The sequence below is a fragment of the Spermophilus citellus genome (assembly GCF_964194105.1).
Source record: "Spermophilus citellus genome assembly, chromosome: 6".
NCBI classification, from domain to species: domain Eukaryota; kingdom Metazoa; phylum Chordata; class Mammalia; order Rodentia; family Sciuridae; genus Spermophilus; species Spermophilus citellus.
The window spans coordinates 117,046,686-117,069,394 of NC_138187.1; the positions used below are offsets into that span (position 1 = coordinate 117,046,686).

The following is a 22,709-nucleotide window of genomic DNA, read 5'->3' on the forward strand; positions in this document are numbered from 1 at the left end:
TTACAGGCATGTGCCATCGCACCTGGCACCTCCTTACTTGAGATTGCTGCGTATTTTTATGTGCTCAGGAATGAAAAAGTTTTTCCTGTTTTCCATTCTCTGTAAATAAATAAAAGCTAGTCATTCTGACCAACCTTGAAGTAATTTGAATTACTCAGAATTTTCTATTTATAAGCCGTAGGTTCTAGAGGTTCTTACTTTTTTGGAAACATGTATATTACCTCTGTTTTTTTTTTTTTCTTGACTCAGGAACAGAAGTGAATTTGCTTTTGTGCTAAAAGATCTTTTATTAGACCATGGAAATTAAATCATTTTCCTTTTCCTAACATTTAATGGTTTCAGTTTCTCATTTAGTTTTTGATCTTGACATACTCATACAAATACAGTGAAATTAATTGTCCACTTTTAGAATTCAATTTCCTGTCTAGCTTCAGGTTCTTATTAAAATGAAAAACTCACTCAATTGATGGGGACAGAGTATTCAGAAACATATTAGAATAATGTATTTGGGGAATTAAATAGAGTTGTGGAAAGCAGAAGCTGAATTTCTTATTTGAGCTTTTGTTAGTAGAATAAGTAATTTATTCATTGGAAATACCCTTAAATAAGACATCTACAAATTTGTTTTAATGATTGAAATTAAATGTTTTCACTATGGTTCAAAGGTTTCATTTATTAAGTGAGAAATGGAACAGTTTTTTTTTTAAATATTTTTTTAGTTGTTGATGGACCTTTACTTTATTTATATGTGATGCTAAGAATTGAACCCAGTACCTCACACATGCTAGGCAAGCACTCTTCCACTGAGCTACAACCCCAGCCCAAGTTGGAACAGTTTTTATGCTAGTATAATTTAATCTTTTTAGGGAAAAAATTCTCTCCAGAGGGAAATAGTGGTTACAGTATACATTTAAAGTCATTGGTTTTATTCTTTCAAGCAAAACATTTATCCTGATAAGAGTAAGAACAAGGACTTTGTTACCAGTTAGTCTAGACAATTAAAAATCGTCCTGTTCAGTGATGGATATTAAAAAAAAAAAAAAAGTTAAAGATTAAAAAGCCGGATTAATGCAGTGAGGAAGCAGTTACTTTTGTCACTATTATTTATAACTTCCTCTTGTTCCTATTTATTTCTCTTCATGACACAGAAGTTATGACTCAAGACATGGTGTGAGACAAGAGTGAAGGATAATTTCAGCAACTGAGGTAGAAAAAAACATCTTAAGCAGGCAGACTTCTTGAATGACTCAAATTGAATCCTCAGTGAAATTCTTGATTTTCTGTGAATTTTAAGGGGGAAAAATGGCTAAGAATAAGTGAAAAGAATAAATTTTTATAATTAAATAAGGAAACTCACTCTTCAGGAAAGCCCTGTTGCGGGAGGTGGGAGACATGATTTCAAAACTAAGCAGGTAGTTAGTGTCTTGCGTGCCCAGAAATGCTGTTTTATCAATAATTTATATAGAAGATGAAGTGAGAAAGCCCAGTTAAAACATGAACATTTGAAACATTTTGCTTATAGCTGGAATGCCATCTTGATGTAATATTTTCAAATGACTGACTACTTCAGGAACAGCATCTGGATGTGAATCATAGTATGAAAAATATGGGACCTGAGAGCAGTCTAATCTATTTTTAGATTTCCCCAATAGGCAATATTTGTTATTTTTGAGTTATTTTTAGTATAAGCAGCTTTATTCACCATTGGCAAAAGAATATTTACAAAATAGAGTACAGACATGACTTAAAAATAATGTCATCTTCTCTTTCTTCTCCTCCTTTATTTTATGGTATGGTGTTTATATAGGAATCCCATGGCCTTTGTAATTATTTTTTCTAGCTCTGACAAAAATTAGGTTGTTAAAAATCACAACATACTGGAGTTAGCATATTGGTTTTCCATTGTTGAAGTGTGATCATTTAGTAATGATGCAAATTTTGTTTTGAAATGTTTAAATATACATTGTGTATGTGTGGCCTCTGTATGAAGTGTAAAGATCCTTTAATCCATATCAAGCCATCTTCGCTGAAGTAGATTTCCAAAGAATCTTTACATAATCAAATTCTGCCACTTAGACTTAAATTAGAATGAAAATACTGTATTTTCTTTATTATTTATTATTAAAAACTAAATCTAGGAATTGGTGCTTTATAACTGTTTTATCTCACTAATTAAAATAGAATGGAATAGAATTGTCAATATTATAATAACATTACATAGAAAAGTTGATCAAAAAAGATGGTTTTGATCCTGGTTATAAACTCATGTGTGTGTATATGTAAAATTGTTTTAAAAAGTTTTATTGTTTTACATTTCTGTTGAAGTGGAAGAGGTTTAGAATCAACAAAGTGATTTGTTCATTAATATTTATAAATATTAATTTAGTTCCACTTGCTTTTATGGAACTATCATGATTACAGGAAAGCATTTGGGTAACAATGTTGTATTCAAAGACTTTTTTTTTTAAGGATAAGACTAGATTCTTTTTTTTTTTTTTTTTTAAAGAGAGAGTGAGACAGGGGGAGAAAGAGAGAGAGAATTTTTTTAATATTTATTTTTTAGTTTTCGGCGGACACAACATCTTTGTTTGTATGTGGTGCTGAGGATCGAACCCGGGCCGCACGCATGCCAGGCGAGCGCGCTACCACTTGAGCCACATCCCCAGTCCCTCAGAGACTATTTATTGAGCAGATATTAGGTACTAAATAAGAAACAATCAAATACTGTAGTTTCACAAGAAGGAAAGATCAGAGTAGACACAAGAAAACTTCATGAAGGATTAATCTGAGAAGTTGGATTTGGAGAGGTAGAGGCATTTGGTTGGCCTATAGAATAGGCAAATAGGTAGAGAGGAAGAATGAGAGTGTTATATTTGAAGAATGATAATTATAACATTTACGGATATCTCTGTTCTTAATTTTGCTTTGCATTTTTTAACTATAACAACTCTTTGAGGTAGATAGTCATTAAGTTCATTTTGCTAAAGAGGAACCTGAAGCAGTAAGAAGTTAAGGTCATTTAACTTTGTAGAGATAAAACTGAGCATCCAATCCAAGCAACCTGATATCAGAGACCTACTTTTTGTCCTAGACCTGTGCTGTCTTATATCATAGTTACATACGATGGAGCATTTGGAATGTAGCTGGAACAAATCCAGATGTATTCTAAGTGTAAAATATGTGTTGGATTTCCAAGATTGGATATGAAAAAATAATTTTAAACTATCTCATGAATGAGTTAATTGATTCATGAGTATATACATTGGTTATATATAAAAATGATAATATTCCGGTTATGTTAAGTAACATATGTTAATTTCATCTGTTTTTTTTTTTTTTAAGTGATTACTGGTTAATTTCAAGCTGAATGTGTGGCTCACATTAAATTTCTTTTTGTGGACTGGGGTTGTGGCTCAGTGGTGCAGTGCTTGCCTAGCATGTGTGAGGCACTGGGTTTGATTCTTAGTGTAACATATAAATAAATGAATAAATAAAGGTTCATTTACACCTAAAAACTACTTATAAAAATACTTTTTTTAGACATCACTTTTGAAAACTGCCCACCAGTGAGTGACAGTCCACCTAGAGTGAAAGAATAGAGAAAAGGGTGATAGTAGGCAAAGGAATAAAAGATATTTAGGATCAGATTAGACTGGCACTTTGTCCTTTTTTTTTTTTTTTTTTTTTAGTTCTCGGCGGACACAACATCTTTGTTGGTATGTGGTGCTGAGGATCGAACCTGGGCCGCACGCATGCCAGACGAGCGCGCTACCGCTTGAGCCACATCCCCAGCCCCGGCACTTTGTCCTTACAGCTAATATTCCTTAGGGTGTGATACATGTGCCATCTGGCTCAGATTTTGTGAGTTGGGGAAGGTTAGTTAATACAGATTCCTAGACACAGACCTCTTTAAACAACCCCTAAGAGTGGAACCATCTCTAAACCTCCAGTCATCCCTAACTCATTATTTTAATTTCTTCTTTGCAGAGGTTTCCCAGCTACCTGTAGGTTGAGATCTGCAGGAGAAACTGTAATTCTGTTCTTATGAAGGCAATGAATGTGAATGCTGTTGCCTTAATATCTGGATTAATTTTTGTTGCACTGGACTTCAATAAAATGAATAGCATACAAAGGCAGTTGATGAAAGTATCATTTAAAGAACTGCCTTTTGGAGATAGAGTGATTGCTACTTGTTTAATAAATAGGAAAAAACAATTAAAATTACCTTATAATTTGTAGTCTAGCATTTGAAATGACTGCCATAATAGCTCATTGAACAAACTGGGTAATTGCCAATGGCTATGTTATATGGTGATTAGTGGTGTTGGGTTGGATGGACTCTTTACACTGGACTCAGACCATCCAAAAGAAGTTGCTTGACCTTGTGTCCTTATTCTATAATACACTTTGTTATATTGATTTACCTCTTAAATTATACCAGGTTTTAGGACTTTCAGATTACCCTGGACTACAGGAGATATTGATCTCTTTATTCTGCTAAGAGATAATCATGATAAACTATCTTAAACTTTTCTTTATAGTTATTGATAATAATTTAAGGAAGTTATTTTTGTTTCTTCATGATTACAAGGAATTTGTAGACCTCAAGGTCTTACAGTAATAGTTAACCTAATCAGTGCATAGTTCTCAAATTTATTTTAAAATATTGCTTTGGTTACTATAACCTTGATCAGTGATCAGTTAAGAAACACTACTCTGGGCTGGGGGTTGTGGCTCAGCGGTAGAGCACTCACCTAGCACGTTTGAGGCCCTGAGTTCAATCCTCAGCACCACATAAAAATAAATAAAATAAAATAAAGGTATGTGTTCAAAAAAAGAGAGACACTGCTTTGGATGAACACTATCCTTCATAGGGAGATTATCAGAAGAAAAAAACTTTGCCTGAATAAAATTCTTAACATGAATGACATCTTTATTAGATATTTATCAGCTATTTTTTTCCAATATAAACCATCATTCCTCCCCGCCTCCCCTCATGTGCTTGGCTTGCTTGCATAATTTGAAAGCATAAGGGATAACTTTGGTAAAGTGCTAGGATGCTAACACTTTTTTTTTTTTTTTAATACTGGGAATTGAATCCAGGGGCGCTTAACCACTGAGCCACATCCCCAGACCATTTTTTTTTTCATATTTATTTAGAGACAGGGTCTTGCTGAGTTGCTTAGGGCCTCACTAAGTTGCTGAGGCTGGCTTTAAACTCTGGATCCTCCTACCTAAGCCTCCCAAGCCACCGGGATTACAGGCATGCACCACTACACCTGGTGGATGCTAACACTTTTTAACAGCTGACAATAACTGTCAACTGGTAGCTTGCAAGACAGTATCAAGTGATTTTCAAGAGAAGCTAGGACATCAAAAAAATTATATCACTAGCACTGACAAGAAATAGTCACAATGGTAGTGTCCAGTTTGCAAAATGTTTACCATTTTTATTTGACTAGAATTTGGAATGCATTTTCTCATACTGATAATTGTAAATAGATTTAGCATTATAGAGTGATCTACAAAAATACCTATTATCTACATAAATAATAGTGTATTAATTGGTTTATATCCTGACTTCTTTGGAAAAATGTATTCCTGTGATAGTGAGAGATTCCTTCATGAACATAAATGTGTAGTATAAAGTACTTCTCAAGGTCTTTCTCTTCTTGGATATTTTGAATTTTGGCACAAAATAATATTGGGTAAAAACTCTGCAGGGATAGGAAATACAAATTACTGTGGTCTTCCATTTAGGCTGTATGAGTCATTTGTGAATTGAGTCAGGTACTTTTTGTACTTAAAAGAAAGAGAAATAAAACCTTTTTTTTTTAGTTTTGTTTTGTACATCACTTAACAGAGGTAATGTGCACAAACTGAACTCTTTGAAGGCTTATTTGCTTTCATATATCCAGCCCTTAGCACAATGACTGAAGATAAAAAATGCTGTGTGTTGAATGAATTAATTAACTGGCATTTCTGAAGGGCTTTAAGTTCTGCATGGTCTTTTTGATGTGGTGGTTATTTAATATATACATTTTTATAGAAATTTTGGATCATGGGATTTTAATTCCTTGTACAAGAGACAGTGCATATCGTAAGACTGTAAATGGAATGGCCTAGTTGTCTACCATCAACTCACAATAAAACAGTTGTTGTCAGTGCAGTTGGAAAATTAGAAGAATAGGGAGATTGCCTAACTGAATTAATTGCCAAAGAACAAACTGTGCTTTTCCAAGATTAAATAAACAAAAACAAAACCCTCTAAATCTGAATATTAAGGAAGTGTTTCTATTTTAAAATAATAAGAACTTTCTTACTTTCGGCCTTAAATATAAACACCACTGTTTGCTAATCTTTTCCTTCTCCATGAGCCCTGTTAGGAGGAAGTGTAGCATGATAGAAGCATGGGCTGTGGAACTCAGGCCAGCCTCATTTCAGGCCCCACTGTGCCCCCTAATCCTTTGTGATCTTGGTCAATCTGCATAAACTCTATAAGTAATGAATGTGTTTTCCCATTGTAAAATGAGGCAGAAACATCCTTGTGGTATTTAAGTGAATTAATGTCCATAAAGTACTTATGCAAGTAGAAGTGTTCATTACATGTTACATGCATTTCATCTTTTTGCCACGTTGCCTTTTCTTATTCATGTTTTCCCAATATATTTGAAAATTTGTAGCTACTTTATGAAGACTTAGTTTAGAAACTTAGTTTAGAAACTATATTGTATATTTTTTTAATCCCTCACTCCCTCTTCCAAAAGTTCCTACAGTAGTGGATTATAGCACTCACCATGTATTATAGTTACATATTTGTCCCCTACACAAGATCATGAATTTATTATATATATATATATAATTTTAATTATAGATGGACACAATACCTTTATTTTATTTATTTATTTTGGGTACCAAGGTTTGAACCTGGGGTCAGTCAACCACTGAGCCACATCTCAAGCCCTATTTTGTGTTTCATTTAGAGACAGGGTCTCACTGAGTTGCCTCTCCATTGCTGAGACTGGCTTTAAATTTGCAATCCTCCTGCCTCAGCCTCCTGAGCCGCTGGGATTACAGGCACATGCCACTGCACCTGGCTAATTAATTAATTAATTTTTAATATTTATTTTTTAGTTGTAGTTGGACTCAATAACTTTATTTTTACGTGGTGCTGAGGATAGAACCTAGTGCCTCACATGTGCTAGGAAAGCACTATACCATCCACTGAACCATAACCCCAGCCCAAGATTATGAATTCTTTAAAGACAAGTAATATGTTTGTATTTTTCTTGGCTCCTGCTGCAAGGCTTGGCACATGGTATTTCACAGAGCACTTATAATTGTTAATTAACTCGTATATGGAAATCATCTATAAATTGTGCAGTTTTAATCAAATATAGTGCTATTTTAGGACTTAATATATGCCTAGCAATGTGTTTGGCATATTTGGAAGTAATTATTTGGCATTTAAGTAGCAATGATTAAACTATTACCACAAGATAATTGAGCAATGATTCTAAGTATCAGACTGTAACAATTTTTTTTGTCAACTCTATAATTTATTTCTGCAACTTTTAAAACCTTGTATATAAGTGAAAGTTTTGTTTCCTTTTCCCTGGAAGCCATCAAAATCAGTTTGCTCTTTTAAATTGATTCCCCCAAGAATTTTAAAATTGATTGTTTAAAAATAATAAAAATATAACATTATATATATTTAAATTTTTTTAGTTGTCAGTAGACCTTTATTTATTTATTTACATGTGGTGCTGAGATTCAAACCCAGTGCCTCACACATTCTCTGCAAGTGCTCTATCATTGAGCTACAACTCCAGCCCTATATATTTTTAAAATTTTTTTTATTTGTTGGACCTTCATTTTATTTATTTAAATGTGGTGTTGAGAATCGAACCCAGTGCCTCACACAACTCCATATCTTACCATTATATTTTAATAGCTAAATATTGATAACTACCAATATGTTTTTATAATCTTACCATTATATTTTAATAGCTACATATTGATAACTACCACTGAGAACTTATTATATGTCAGGCATATAATACCTTAGAATGTTATTTGATTTAAACCCGTACAACAACCCCATTAGACATAAGTAATACTTTTTTTCATGATTTTATAGTAAGAGAATCAGAGCTCAAAGATACGGAGTAATTTACTTGCGGTCAAGAGCTAGTAAATGCAGGATCCTGAATTTGAAAAAGCATTAGGTACATTATATGCATTACTAAAAATAAAATTAAAAGTTTGATAAAATTTAAATAAAAATTCTACAGTGTAATTCTTGGTCCTGAAGTTTTATTTGAACTTTATCAAATTTTAAAATTTAATTTGAGTTCATTCATATAAAGGATCTAATGTTAACTTCAGTATAATTGCCCAGAAAATGATAGTTTTATATCTTCTGATAAATTCCAAAATAATTGTATAAAAACAAGTAACATGGGGCCGGGGTTGTGGCTCAGTGTTAGCACACTTGCCTAGCATGAGTGAAGCACTGGGTTCGATTCTCAATACCACATATAAACAAATAAATGAATAAAGGTCTATCAATAACTAATTAAAAAAAAAAAAAACAAGTAACATGAGCAATGTAGGTTTCAACACAGACCCTGAAATCTACAAGATCTTGGAACAGCATATATCAAGCTCTGAAGGAAAATGGGTGCCAACCAAGAATCTTGTATCCAGCAAAATTAAGCTTTAGATTTGAAGATGAAATAAAAATCTTCCATGATAAACAAAAGTTAAAAGAATTTATAGCTAGAAAATCAGGACTACAAAACATCCTTGGAAAAATATTTCATGAAGAGGAAACGAGAAATAACAATGAAAATCAGGAGAGGGAGTTAGTGCTCTAAGGAAAAAAACTAATCAAAGAAGAAAATTAAGTCAAGTTAAATAACAAAAATAAACAAATATGGCTGGAAATACAAATCATGTATCAGTAATAACTCTGAATGTTAATGGCTTAAACTCACCAATCAAAAGACATAGGATAGCAGATTGGGTTAAAAAAGAGGCCCAACAATATGCTGCCTCCAGGAGACTCATCTGATAGGAAAAGACATACACAGACTGAAGGTAAAAGGTTGGGAAAAATCATACCACTCACAAGGACTGCGGAAGCAAGCAGGGGTTTCCATTCTCATATCAAATAAAGTAGACTTCAAGCCAAAGTTAATCAAAAGGGATAAAGATAGACATTACATACTGCTCAAGGGAACCATACACCAACAAGACATAACAATCATAAATATATATGCCCCAAACAATGGTGCAGCTGTGTTCATCAAACAAATTCTTCTCAAGTTCAAGAGTCAAATTGACCACAACCCAATAAACATGGGTGACTTTAACACACCTCTCTCACCACTGGATGGATCTTCCAAACAAAAGTTGAATAAAGAAACTATAGAACTCAATAATACAATCAGTAACTTAGACTTAACTGACATATATAAAATATTTCAACCTGCATCAAGTGGATAGACTTTTTTCTCAGCAGCATATGGATCCTTCTCTAAAATAGACCATATAATATGCCACAAAGCAACTCTTAGCAAATACAAAAAAGTGGAGATACTACCATGCATTTTATCAGATCATAATGGAATGAAATTGGAAATCAGTGACAAAAAATAAAAATTATTCCAGCACCTGTAGACCAGACAGTATATTACTAAATGAACAATGGGTTGCAGAAGACATCAAGGAGGAGATTAAAAAAATTCTTAGAGGTAAATGAGAACATAGACACAACATATCAAAATCTCTGGGACACTGTGAAAGCAGTTCTAAGAGGAAAGTTCATTGCAAGGAGTTCATTCCTTAAAAGAAGAAAAAGTCAACAAATAAATGACCTCACATTACATCTCAAAACCCTAGAAAAAGAAGAAAAAATCAACAGCAAAAGCAGTAGAAGGCAAGAAATAATTAAAATTAGAGCTGAAATCAATGAAATTGAAACAAAAGAAACAATTGAAAAAGTTGACAAAACAAAAAGTTGGTTCTTTGAAAAAATAAATAAAATTGACAGACCCTTAGCTACGCTAATGAAGAGGAGGAGAGAGAAACTCAAATTACCAGCATACTTGAGGAAAAAGGTAATATCACACAGACACTACAGAAATACAGAGGATAATTAGAAATTATTTTGAAATCTTATACTTCAATAAAATAGAAGACATTGAAGGCATCAACAAATTTCTTAAGTCATACAATTAGCCCAGATTGAATCAGGAAGCTATACACAGTTTAATCAGACCAATATCAAGTGATGAAATAGAAGACACCATCAGAAGACTACCAACCAAGAAAAACCCAGGACCAGATAGATATACAGCCAAGTTCTACAAGACCGTTAAAGAATAACTAATACCAATATTCTTCAATTTATTTTAGGAAATAGAAAAAGAGGCAGCACTTCCAAACTCATTCTGTGAGGCCAATATCACCCTGATGCCAAAACCAGGCAAAGACACATCAAAGAAAGAAAACTTTAGACCAATATCTCTAATGAACATAGATGCACATATTCTCAATAAAATTCTGGCAAATCGAATACAAAAATATAACAAAAAGATTGTGCACCATGATCAAGTGGGATTCATCCCAGGGATGCAAGTTTGGTTCAACATAAGGAAATCAATAAATGTAATTCATCACATCAGTAGATGCAAAGAGAAGAATTATTTAATCATCTCAATAGATGCAGAAAAGGCTTTTGGCAAAATATAGTACCCCTTCATGTTTAAAACTCTAGAAAAACTAGGGATAACAGGAACATATCTCAACATCGTAAAGGCTTATCTATGCTAAGCCCCAGGCCAACATTATTCTAAATGGAGAAAAATTGAAGGCATTCCCTCTAAAAACTGGAACAAGACAGGAATGCCCTCTTTCACCACTTCTATTTAACATAGTTCTTGAAACACTGGCCAGAGCAATTAGATGAAAGAATTAATAGGAAAAGAAGAACTTAAATGAGCACTATTGTGATATGATTCTATACCTAGAAGACCCAAAAAGCTCCACCAGAAAACTTCTAGAACTAGTAAATGAATTTAGCAAAGTAGCAGGATATAAAATCAACACCCATAAATCAAAGGCATTTCTGTATATCAGTGAAAAATTCTCAGAAAGGGAAACGAGGAAAACTTACCCCATTTACAATAGCCTCAAAACAAAACAAAACAAAAACCTTGGGAATCAACTTAATGAAAGAGGTGAAAGATCTATACAATGAAAACTACAGAACCCTAAAGAAAGAAATCAAAGAAGACCTTAGAAGATGGAAAGATCTACCTTGCTCTTGGATAGGCAGAATTAATATTATCAAAATGACCATATTACCAAAAGCATTATACAGATTTAATGCAATTCCGATCAAAATCCCAGTGTCATTCCTCAAAGAAATAGAAAAGGCAATCATGAAATTCATCTGGAAAAATAAGAGACCCAGAATAGCTAAAGCAATCCTTAGCAGGAAGAGTGAAGTAGGTGGTATCACTACACCAGACCTTAAACTATACTCAGAGCAAAAGTAACAAAAACAGCATGGTATTGGCATCAAAACTGACTGGTAGACCAGCGGTACAGAATAGAGGACACAGAGACTAACCCACAAAATTACAATTATCCTATATTAGACAAAGGCCCAAAAACATGCATTGGAGAAAAGATACCCTCTTCAACAAATGGTGATGGGAAAACTGGGAATCCATATGCAACAAAATGAAATTAAACCCTTGTCTCTCACCATGCACAAAACTCAAAGTGGATCAAGGATCTAGGAATTAAACCAGAGAGTCTGCATCTAATAGAAGAAAAAGTAGGTCCTAATCTTTATCATGTGGGATTAGGCCCCAACTTCTTTAATAAGACTCCTATAGCACAAGAATTAAAACCGAGAATCAATAAATGGGATGGACTCAAAAAGTTTCTTCTCAGCAAAAGAAACAATCTGTGAGGTGAATAGAGATCCTACATCTTGGAAGCAAATGTTTACCTCTCACACATCAGATAGAGCACTAATGTCTATGGTATATAAAGAACTCAAAAAGCTAAGTACCAAAAAAAAATAATAACACAATCAAATGGGCCAAGGACATGAACAGACACTTCTCAGAAGAGGATATACAATCCATTAACAAATATAGGAAAAAATGCTCATCATCTCTCGCAATTAGAGAAATGCAAATCAAAACTACTGTAAGATATCTCACTCCAGTTAGAATTGGCAGCTATTATGCATACAAACAACAATTAGTGTTGGTGAGGATGTGGGGAAAAATGCACACTCATACATTGCTGGTGGGAGTGCAAATTGGTGCAGCCAATATGGAAAGCAGTTTGGAGATTTCTTGGAAAACTGGGAATGGAACCAGCATTTGACCCAGCTATCCCTCTCCTTGGTCTACACCCAAAGGACTTAAAAACCGCATACTACAGGGACATAGCCACATCAATGTTTACAACAGCATAATTCACAATAGCTAAACTGTGGAACCAACCTAGATGTCCCTCAGTAGATGATTGGATTAAAGGTGGCATATATACACAATGGGATATCACTCAGCAATAAAAGAGAATAAAATCAGGACACTTGTAGGTAAATGGATGGTGCTGGAGAAAATAATGCTTAGTGAAGTTAGCCAATCCAAAAAAAAAAAAAAACAACAACAAATGTTGAATGTTTTCTCTGATATAAGGTGATTGACCCATAATGGAATAGGGAGGGCGAGCATGGGGGGGAATAGATGAACTCTAGATAGGGTAGAGGGGTGGAAGGTGAAGGTAGCAGGCAGAGGGTTAGCAATGATGGTGGAATGTGATAGACATCATTATCCAAAGTACATGTATGAAGACATGAATTGGTATGAACATACTTTATATATAAACAGATATGAAAGATTGTGCTCTATATGTGTAATAAGAATTGTAATACATTCCACTGTCATGTATTTTAAAAATAAAACAAATATTTTAAAAAACCATGAGCAATGTAGGGAATGATTTTCTTTAAACTGAGAGGTTTTTAATTCCTTGTTGCATTGTTTAGTGATCAGCTTATTTTAATCCACGATATTATTACTACATTCAAGAAATCAGAATATTGGAAAAGGGTACAGAACTTGTAGGCTGGTCTTATTTCAAAATTTAGTTCTTTTCCACTGATAATTTGACTTATCAAAAAATAAGTCATGTGAAATATTAGATGTGTTTTTGTCACTGTGTGTATTTGTCTTATGTCTTAGGTAACAACATTTGTCATTTAAAAAATTTTAAGGTCATCTTGCTGTTTGACTTAAATGTGGACATACTTAATGTCCAACTTCTTAAGATCCAAATAACTTGCACATGATTTTACTAGAACATAGATTTGGGAATTCAATAGGGCTAATGTTATCTGATTATTACTATAAGTCACAAAATTCTGATGTAGTACATTTTGCCTTAGTTTTCTTCCATAATGTCAGTATTATAGAGGGATGGGTTCTATTATGTATAGAGGAAATGTTTTAAAAATATTTTCAGCCCTACATTTCATATAAGCACTTTTTATCTTTTTAAAAAAAATAGGTAAATCAACAAACTGGGAAGATGATGGTTGGGGAGCCTGGGAAGAAACAGAACCCCAAGAACCTGTAAGTCTTTATAAATATTTGCACGTTTTTTGATAGGGACGTTTTCCTTTTGTAATGATGGTGAATGTTTCAATATTAGGTTGACATTTTAAAATCTATGTCAAGAAAGTTTTTATGTTTACTTAATAGTACCTAACTTGATACTTGTTCTTAAGGACCTTAATGACTTTATTGTGTGTCTTGTCCACGTTATAACATTGAGACTGAGTACTTTATAATTGCTTATAAATACTGAAGTTTAAGATCAAGGGGCCAGTATCTAGCAAGGCCTCTTTTTGCATCATCACACTGGGAAGGCAAGACAGAGAAAGGGAGAAAGAGTGTTTGTGAAAGGGGGCCAAACTCAAAATGACTCCTATGATAATGAACCCACTGCTTCGATGGTAGCATTAATCCATCCAGTCTGCTCTCATGGCCTAATCACCTCTTATTTGGCCTCACTTTCACATACTGTTGCACTGGGGACTAAGTTTCTAACACATGCTTTTTTAGGGATAATGCAAACTATAGCAGTTGGCTAGAGGGGAGTGGTTGTTTTAGGATTCTTTATCTCTCATAAGTTTTTTTTTTTAAGACTCTTTTACTTATTCATTCAATAAATGTTTGTTGTGCCCACCAAACTGTAGGCATTTTCCTGGGTGCTAGGAAGATAGCAGTGAGCAAGTAGGTAAAGTTCCTGTGTGTGTTACGATATTTTTATGTATGTGTAATAGAAAATCTAAGTTAAACTGGCTTAAATAAGAAACGTCATTAGATCACGTAGAAGGAAGTCCAGAGACAGGATAGCTCCTAGATGGGTTGATCAGGCAATTTAACCATATTAGCACGTTCTTCCCTTTTGTCTACTTTGTACATTCAGTGTTGGCTTCATCCTGAGACTTGTTTCTCTCACAAATGTCATGTGGAAACATGTTTCTTCATTCATGACCAGACAGAGAAAAAGAATTTATCTTTCTATGACTCTTTAGGAGAAAGGAACAACTTTCTCAGAATCCTCTACCAAATCTTACCTTAAATTTTCTTGGCCAGAATTTTGCTACATGTTCTCATCTAAACTATCCACTGGCCAGGGTTATGAGATTTTCGTTGGCCAATCAAACCATCCTTGAAGGTGGAGCATAAGAGGGTTAGCTTTTCTCTGGCTACACAGAAAAGGAATTGATACCTGAACAAAAATCAGGATATTTTTTTTCTGAAGAATGAATGAGTTCATAACCCACTTGAATCAATCTGTGAAATATGGTATATTAAGAACTATGTAATGTTTTGAACAACCAACAATAAAATAATTTAAAAAAAAAAGAATGAATGAATATATTTACTGCGTAGGCCGTCTTATAGTCCTTGTTCCCAGGAGCTTACACTCTAATGGGGAGAGAGAAATAAAAAAAGAAAGACAGGTGAAAAGTATTAAGTAGTATATTCAGTATTAAATAGTATATTAAGCAGGGAAGGCCTTTCAAAACTGAGATCTAAAAAACAACATAAAGTCAATGAGGTGAAGATCTGGCAAAGAGCACTTTAGGCCATCTCATGTGAAACCTCTGAGGCAGGAAAGGCCTTGGAGTTTGAAGGAACATGAAAAAGTCAAAGCAATCGAGGAAGGGCCTTTTTCCCCCATACATGTTTATGTGACTGCACTGGGCATATTTTATAATTATTTGCTTTTTTTTTAATGTTTTAATTAGATCAAGGCTTGGGTCTTGATAATGATAGGATCCAAAGCAGGCATTTTAGAATATATATTCTGAAAGAAAGTGAACCAGTACTATTTTAACCTGTAAAAAAAAAAAAAAAAAAAAAAAAAAAAAAAAAAGGGATGCCAAACCCTGGTGGAGCAGAATAAGAGATGATACCTAGAAATAGCAACTGCTTCATTCATCATTTTAATTTTTATAATATCATCAGAGAGATCCTTTCTTTCATTCCTGATCTGGATAATTTGTGTTTTCTCTACTTTATTCTCAGTCCACCTAAAATTTTTCGATTTTGATTTAAAAAAAAAAAAAACTGTTTCAAAATTTAATTTCAATGATTTCTCTATTGTTTTTCTGTTTTATTGACTTTATAGCTTTAATCCTCTTTACTTTGAGTTTGAATTGTTCTTTTTTTAGCTTCTTAGGATGGAATTGTAGATTACTTATTTTAAATTTATCTTCTTGGTTTTTTAAAAATATTTTTTTAATTGTCAATGGATCTTTATTTATTTATATGTGGTGCTGAGAATCGAACCTAGTGCCTCACACATGCTAGGCAAGCGCTCTGCCACTGAGCCACAACCCCAGCCCTTAAATTTATCTTCTCTTTAATATAAAGCCATAAATTACCCTCTAACTGGTGATTTAGTTGCATCCCACAACTTTTGATATGTTATATTTTCAATTTCATTCAGTTAAAAATATTTTCTGATTTCAGTTTTTGTCAGTTTTTGCTTCTTGTATTTTTTGATCTGTGGGGTTAGTTAGAAATATATTGTATAATAGCCTCCCTGTATTAGAGAGGGAGGATACATCTCAAGATCCCCAGTGTATGTATGTCTGAAACCATGGATAGTTTCAAACTCTATATATGTTACCTTTATTCTATATATACATATCTGGGATAGAGGTTCATTTATAAATTAGGCATGATAAGAAATTAACAACAGTAACCAGTAATAAGATGGAATGATTTTAATGATATACCATAATAAAATTGCCAGCATCATTACCCTTGCACACAAGCATGTGATACCCAGACAGTCTCTTGCTAATAACTGAGGTAACTTCTAAGTTAATAATAATGGGCAGGTAGCACATACAAGTGTGATATACTGAACAAAAGGCATAATTCATGACTTGGTCATATTGGAGCGTATTGGAGTGGGGTAGTCTGAGATACCATCATGCTGAACAAAAGGCATAATTCATGACTTGGTCATATTGGAGCATATTGGAGTGGGGTAGTCTGAGATACCATCATGCTACCCTGAAAAATGCACAATTTAAAACTAATGAATTATTTATTTCTGAAATTTTTTATTTAATAATTTTGGACTGATTGATCATAGTTGATCACAGAAAGCAAAACCACAGATAAGGGTGAGGTACTACTGTATTTGTGATTTTGACAGATTTCTTTCTGTTGATTATTTCTAATCTGATGCTGCAGAGAACACATTTTGTATACTTCCAAAACTTCTAGATTTATCAACACTCTTTTATGTCTTCGTGTATGTTTCATATGTATGAAAAGAATATGCATTCTTCTCTTAATGGGTAAAGAGTTCTATGTATTTCAGTTGGGTTAAGTTGGTTAGTAGTGTTATTTATGTCTTCTATACTCTTGGTTTGTTTTTCTTCATTCTATCTATTACTGAAATAAGATCATTGAAATCTACATCTGTTATTGTGCAATTGTCTAGTTCCCTTTTCAGTTTTTGTCAGTTTTTGCTTCTTGTATTTTTGGATTCTATCAGGAAGCACATATTATACATCAATATGAATGTAGATGTATATGTGATACCTCATTCTGAAGTAGTTCTCTTTATCTCTAGTGATGTTCATTATGTTAATGTCTATTTTGTCTGATACTATAGCCACTCCAGCTCTTTTTTGGTCACTGTTTTCATGGTGTATTTCTTTTTGTCCTTTTAGCCTATTCATATAATCTTGCCTTTTAGTCAGTCTGACAATCTTGACTTTTGATTGGAGTGAATAATTTATTTTTATTTGATATAATCATTGATATGGTTAAATTTATATCTGTAAAATTGCTGTTTGTTTTCTATAACTCATATTTTTTAAATTATTTTTTACTCCTTTATTCTTTTGTGTTAAGCAAATATTTTTATTGTACAATTCACTTGCTCAGATTTTTAACATTTTTGTTTTATTAAATACAAATTATGTTAATATGATTCACATACCATATAATTTCACCTTGAAAGTATACAATTTACTGTTTTTAGTATTCACAACTTTGTATAACTATTACTGTGATTTAATTCCATAATATTTTCATCACTCCAAACAGAAACCCATATCCATTAGTAGTTGCTCCCTATTCTTCTCTTCTTCCCAGCCTCAACCACTACTTTAGTTTCTGTCCATAGATTTGCCTGTTCTGAACATTTCATATAACTAGAATTATGCATATTAAAAACACAGACTTAACTTCTGTTTAGTCATAATTTATTCTGTTTCATGGCCTTGCTGATATTTTTTTGCTTGTGATCTTGGATTCTTCCTCTTTTTCTTTATTTCACATTCAGCTATATCAGGATAATAGATTTTACTCAGTTAAGATAAGACTTCTGTTGTTTTTCAATGGTTATGAACAACCTCAAAAGCATAATTGGCTCCAGAGGTATAATAAGAATCAGAGTAAAATTTGGCAAATGTATAAAATGTACAAGTACAAGTACAAGCTCTAGTCAAGGTAACAGATATTGCTGCCCAGTAGAAAAATAGGGAATTGAAAGGAAACTTGCTACTCTCTTTTGCTAAGAATAGTCAGCAAACTCAAAACCTACCTTCTCTGAATGCACTTAGGTCTTATCCACATTATAGAGGACACCAGAAGTAGAAGAAGTATAATATGTTGAAGTCAGGCATCGTTGTATCAAGGTGCTGTAAATGTAATGATAAGGTTCTCTATTGGTTGCCAACAGAGGATGATAAACTTTTCTTCTTTGTTAGCCTGACATTTGGAGAGCTGTTGTGTTTTGATCAATAGGAATACTGCAGTGATGTGTAGATAAATGACAGATAGAGGTAGCAAAGAGTAAAGTGGAATAGGAGCCAGTGCCACTGAATGCTGACCTGGTGGCCAATTGGCTGCTACTGAGTTCAGAAGAAAACTGTAAAAACTCCAGGGTGCTTTTTATCTCCACAAGTTGTTAGCTCTTTGAGAGTAGTTTCTCATTTTTATGGCATTAGAGAGTAAAGGGCTTTTGTATTCAGAGAGACTTAATACCAGGGATCCGGAAGAGGCCTTTGTAAGAAAAGAGAAATCCTCTTTAGCTTTTTCTGGTTCCAAGGTGTCAGCTATAATAAGAGCTTAGTGAAGAAAGTGTATTCTGGACTCAGCAGAGTGGAAGTCACTCTGTGAAGCAGAGACAACAGCAGCAAAAGGTACACATTCAACACCTTGAAAGATGATGACAGTGGGGACCATGATCAGAATGAAGAAAAGAATGCACTGAAATATGGTGAGGGAGAAAAATCAAAATAAGACAAGAGTTGGACTAGTAGCAAGAGAAAGGTTGCTGTCCCTGGACCGGCAGAACATTCCCTGTAGTACAACTATATACTTCCTGGGACTCCATGAGAACCCCAGGCTCTGCTACCAGCTCACCCAGCTATGAACAGAATATCAAACAGATTAGCACCTTGGACTCTTTGGAGCAGTTTTGAAGGTTTTTATAATCATATGATATGTCCTAAGGACCTGATGGCCACAGTAACTTCTATCTCTTCAAAGAAGAAATTAAACTCATGTGGGAGGATGATGCATATAAAAATGGTGACAAGTGGATCATTCACCAGTGGAAGGGCTTGGCTTCCCATTACTGGGAAAAACTCATCTTGGCCATGCTAGGAAAATAGTTCATGTTTGGTGAGGAGATCTGCAGGGATATGGTCTCTGTTTTCAGGTGGACATTATATTAATATGGAATAAGACTTTCAATGACTGAGCAACCTAGCCCAAATCTAGGATATACTTGAGGGAGTGCTTAACCTACCTCCCAGCACCATTGTGGAAAACAAAAACTGACAGCATCAAGTACATGCTGAAAGGATAGGGAGATGTCCCTGAGCTTAGCAGAAGGAGCTCTGTAGTTGGCCTAGGCTTGTAGAGTGGGGGTGGACAGGCTCCCCTTAGGGTTGTGGCTACTTGCTGTGGTTCTGATTGATGAGACTCCTTGGCCACCTATTCTGCAGGGTGCTTTGAAACAGAGCTCTTCTGTAGGAACCCAGTTGCACTGCTTGGGTTTGTTTTATTTCTATATTGCCTTTCCTTCACTAACCACTATCTAAAAATGAAAGTATTCTTTTTCTGGGTGTTTTTAAAGATAAATTCACTGAATAATAAAGTCTTTTTCTCTACCAAAAACTGAAAGAAAGGCCAGGTGTGGTAATCCCAGCAGCTCAGGAGGCTGAGGCTGGAGGATCACAAGTTCAAAGCCGGTCTCAGCTACTTAGTGGGGTCCTAAGCAACTTAGCAAGACCCTGTCTCAAAAAAAGCGGGGGAGAGGCTGGCAATGAGGCTAAGTGGTTAAGTGCCCCCTAGCTAGGTTCAATCCCTGGTATCCCCCAAAAACAAAGTTGAGAGAAAGCATATTCTAATATCTACTCTCAGCAGTAACTAGTGTCACATTTAAGAAAGTATGCATCAGTGACACTGGCAGTCCTCAAAGCTTCCATGTTTTCCATAGATATTTCATGCCCTTATTTGTCTGTTGAGGCTACCATAACAATATCGTAGTCTGGGTGAATCAAACAACATAAATTTATTTTTGTCACATTTCTGGAGGCTCAACATCCAATATTAAGGAGCCATTAGTATTAGTTTCTGATGAGGCCTTTCTTCCTGAGTTGCACTGTCTTCTGTGTTCTCACTTACCCTTTTTTCTATACAAACATGGACAGAGGAGTGAGTTCTGGTGTCTCTTTCCCTTGTAAGGATATTAGTCCTAATAAAATAAAAACAAGGGTCATCAGTCCTGTAGGATAAGGCCCAAGCTTCAGGACCTCTTTTAACCTAATTATTTTCTTAAAGGCTCTATCTCCAGACATAGTCACATTGGTGTTAGAGCTTCAATCTGTGAATTAGGGTAGAGAGGGATATAATTCAGTTCATAACAATGCCCAAAATAATGCATCTTTGTCAGGTACAATTGTAACTGGACAAGTGAAAAAAGTGAATTCTCACTTGAAGGAAAGAATTCATGCAAGAGAATGAAAAGGGAAGCAGAATAGGCTTTCAAGATGGATTGGGATGGGAAAAAAATCAAAACAAAGGTTTTCTTCTATACTAATTAGAAAGGAAGACAAATGTACTACTGCTTGATCCTATAATTAATGGTAGATAGTTTTGTCCTGTTTTTTGTTTCTTTGTTTTTACAAAGTGTTACAAGAGCTTTTAGTTGAAATTATAGTTATTTTGCTATAGGAATTAGTGATAGAGTAGAATGTTTTGCTCAGCCTTGTGCTATAAAGCGATTTAAAGCAGTTTGGAAGAAGTTTGGAAAAGCTTGATTTTAACTGGCTCTACAAATAGCAGGAGAGATCTGCAGCACCAGGTGTCCCTGACTCAGTCAGCCTAGGTGAGGACCCATAGCAACCCCCTAGCAACCTCCAGTCAGCATGAGACAGGGAAAATACCTGGGATGCCAAATGACCCCCCCTCCCCAGTAGTTTATGGTGGTTGATAACATGTTGGGAAACCACGTAGTTCAGCACATATTCCCCTCGTGGCTTAAACAAGTCAGTTCAAACGAATCCCCCTCTTGTACTAACCAATCACCCTTACCCAACTTGTTCCCACCAGTGAATGTGCTTATCATGTTTTAGAGTTGTTTTATTATTTTCCCGCCGTGTGTGATGATTTGCTAAGAGATGCTATGATGTATGTGAAGTCCCTGCCTTCCCCAAAGAGTGTATAAAACTGCTGCAAACCCTGGGCTCGGGGCCTTTCAGCATCACCAGTTGCTGTGTGCGCGGAGGACCAAACTAGCTTGCAATAAACGCCTCTTTGCTGCTTACATCGGAAAAAGAAAAATTTTAACTGGCGAGGCAGATTTAATGGTTTTCCTTTATTGATGTATTAAGGACAAAAAGTGGGAAGTATAGAATTGGTTTGCTTGATCATAAATGGCTAGTGTTTGCTGAAACAGCACAAGAAGGTACTGGGTCAAAGTCCTCAGTTAAGATAGGCAGAGAATGAAAGCATCTTGGCTGGAAATGTTTGCCTGTAGACTGAAAAATGGAATATTATACAGCCTGATTAAAAATTCTTACAGCAGAAATAATTGGGTTGAAGCCTAATTTCATTATTTCCATCAGACTCTGGTACCATCTGACATACAGGAGACACAAACACCAGATTAGCCAGAGGCAAAAGAAGTACATCATGCCAAAGATGTGCCCTAGATTAAACTCAGGAGCAGGGGCTACAGAGGGTCCTAAGGCTGGTTCTCACTGGGGGTTTGGATCTATGACTCAGAAAAACATTGATTTTTGCCAGTGACTGTCTTCTCAGGGTTAATACAAGCTGACCCAGTAATTCTCAATTGGAGATAATTTTGCTCCTGGTATTATCTGGAGATGTTTTTGGTTTCATAATTTGGGGGAGGCCTAATTATACTGGGTAGAAGCCTAGGCTCCTGCCAAGTAAGCATTTTATAATCCCATCCCACCACACAAATAAAAGAGTAATTCCACCCAAAATGTCAGTAGTGCTGAGGTTCATAAACTTTGGTATAGACCATGGTTTTTAGCGTCTTTCTGCAGTTTTGATCTCCATAATTTCTTGACCTTTTGTTGGGGGAGAGGGGTTCAAAGATTTTGTTCTGAAAGACCATTAATTGCGTTTTTAGTAGATCCTAGGGAAGTGATTTGCTAGCAAAGAGTGAAGTTACGTGACTGTTAGCCAGTAAAGAAAAGTGAATTTAAGTTGTTTCTGGATCTTTGGCCATAGTGCAACAAGTAGCCCCAGTCAGTTTAGATGGTATTATTATGCCTATGTGCTTAAGAGACAGGTTTTAGTCTTACTATATAGTTAGTTCCCATTTATCTTTCCTTCTATTTACAGTTGTTAATTTTAGTTCACACTTGCTCTCCCTGTCTTCCTGCAGAGTACCTTCTGTTAAGTGAGTTCTGGCTTAGTGGTGGGGCCTCTGATCTTCTGCCACCTTCTGGATGAAGTGAGAGAGGGAATTTGGGGACCTCACTGCAGGTTACCTACCCACTTTCAACCATACCTCCTGATTTTAGCCCCATTCTTGCCTTCAATTCCAAAGGGACCTGGCACCAGTTTCTAGACCTGTTGACAGTTTTG

General features: G+C 34.8%; 1 protein-coding gene and 1 pseudogene across 3 annotated transcripts in view; both read left to right on the top strand.

The window, feature by feature from the left end:
- The window catches only part of RAB3GAP2 (RAB3 GTPase activating non-catalytic protein subunit 2), a 113,128-nt gene that overhangs the window by 11,118 nt on the left and 79,301 nt on the right, over positions 1 to 22,709 (top strand). For both annotated transcript variants that reach the window (XM_081299128.1, XM_081299129.1), the window contains exon 2: positions 13,603 to 13,667. In XM_081299128.1, coding sequence (XP_081155254.1) covers positions 13,603 to 13,667 — 65 coding nt within the window. The remainder of the gene's footprint in view (positions 1 to 13,602; positions 13,668 to 22,709) is intronic.
- LOC308652286 (eukaryotic translation initiation factor 4E type 2-like) lies at positions 18,409 to 19,318 on the top strand (annotated as a pseudogene). The gene is made up of 2 exons: positions 18,409 to 18,431; positions 18,764 to 19,318. The product of its transcript is annotated as a eukaryotic translation initiation factor 4E type 2-like (transcript).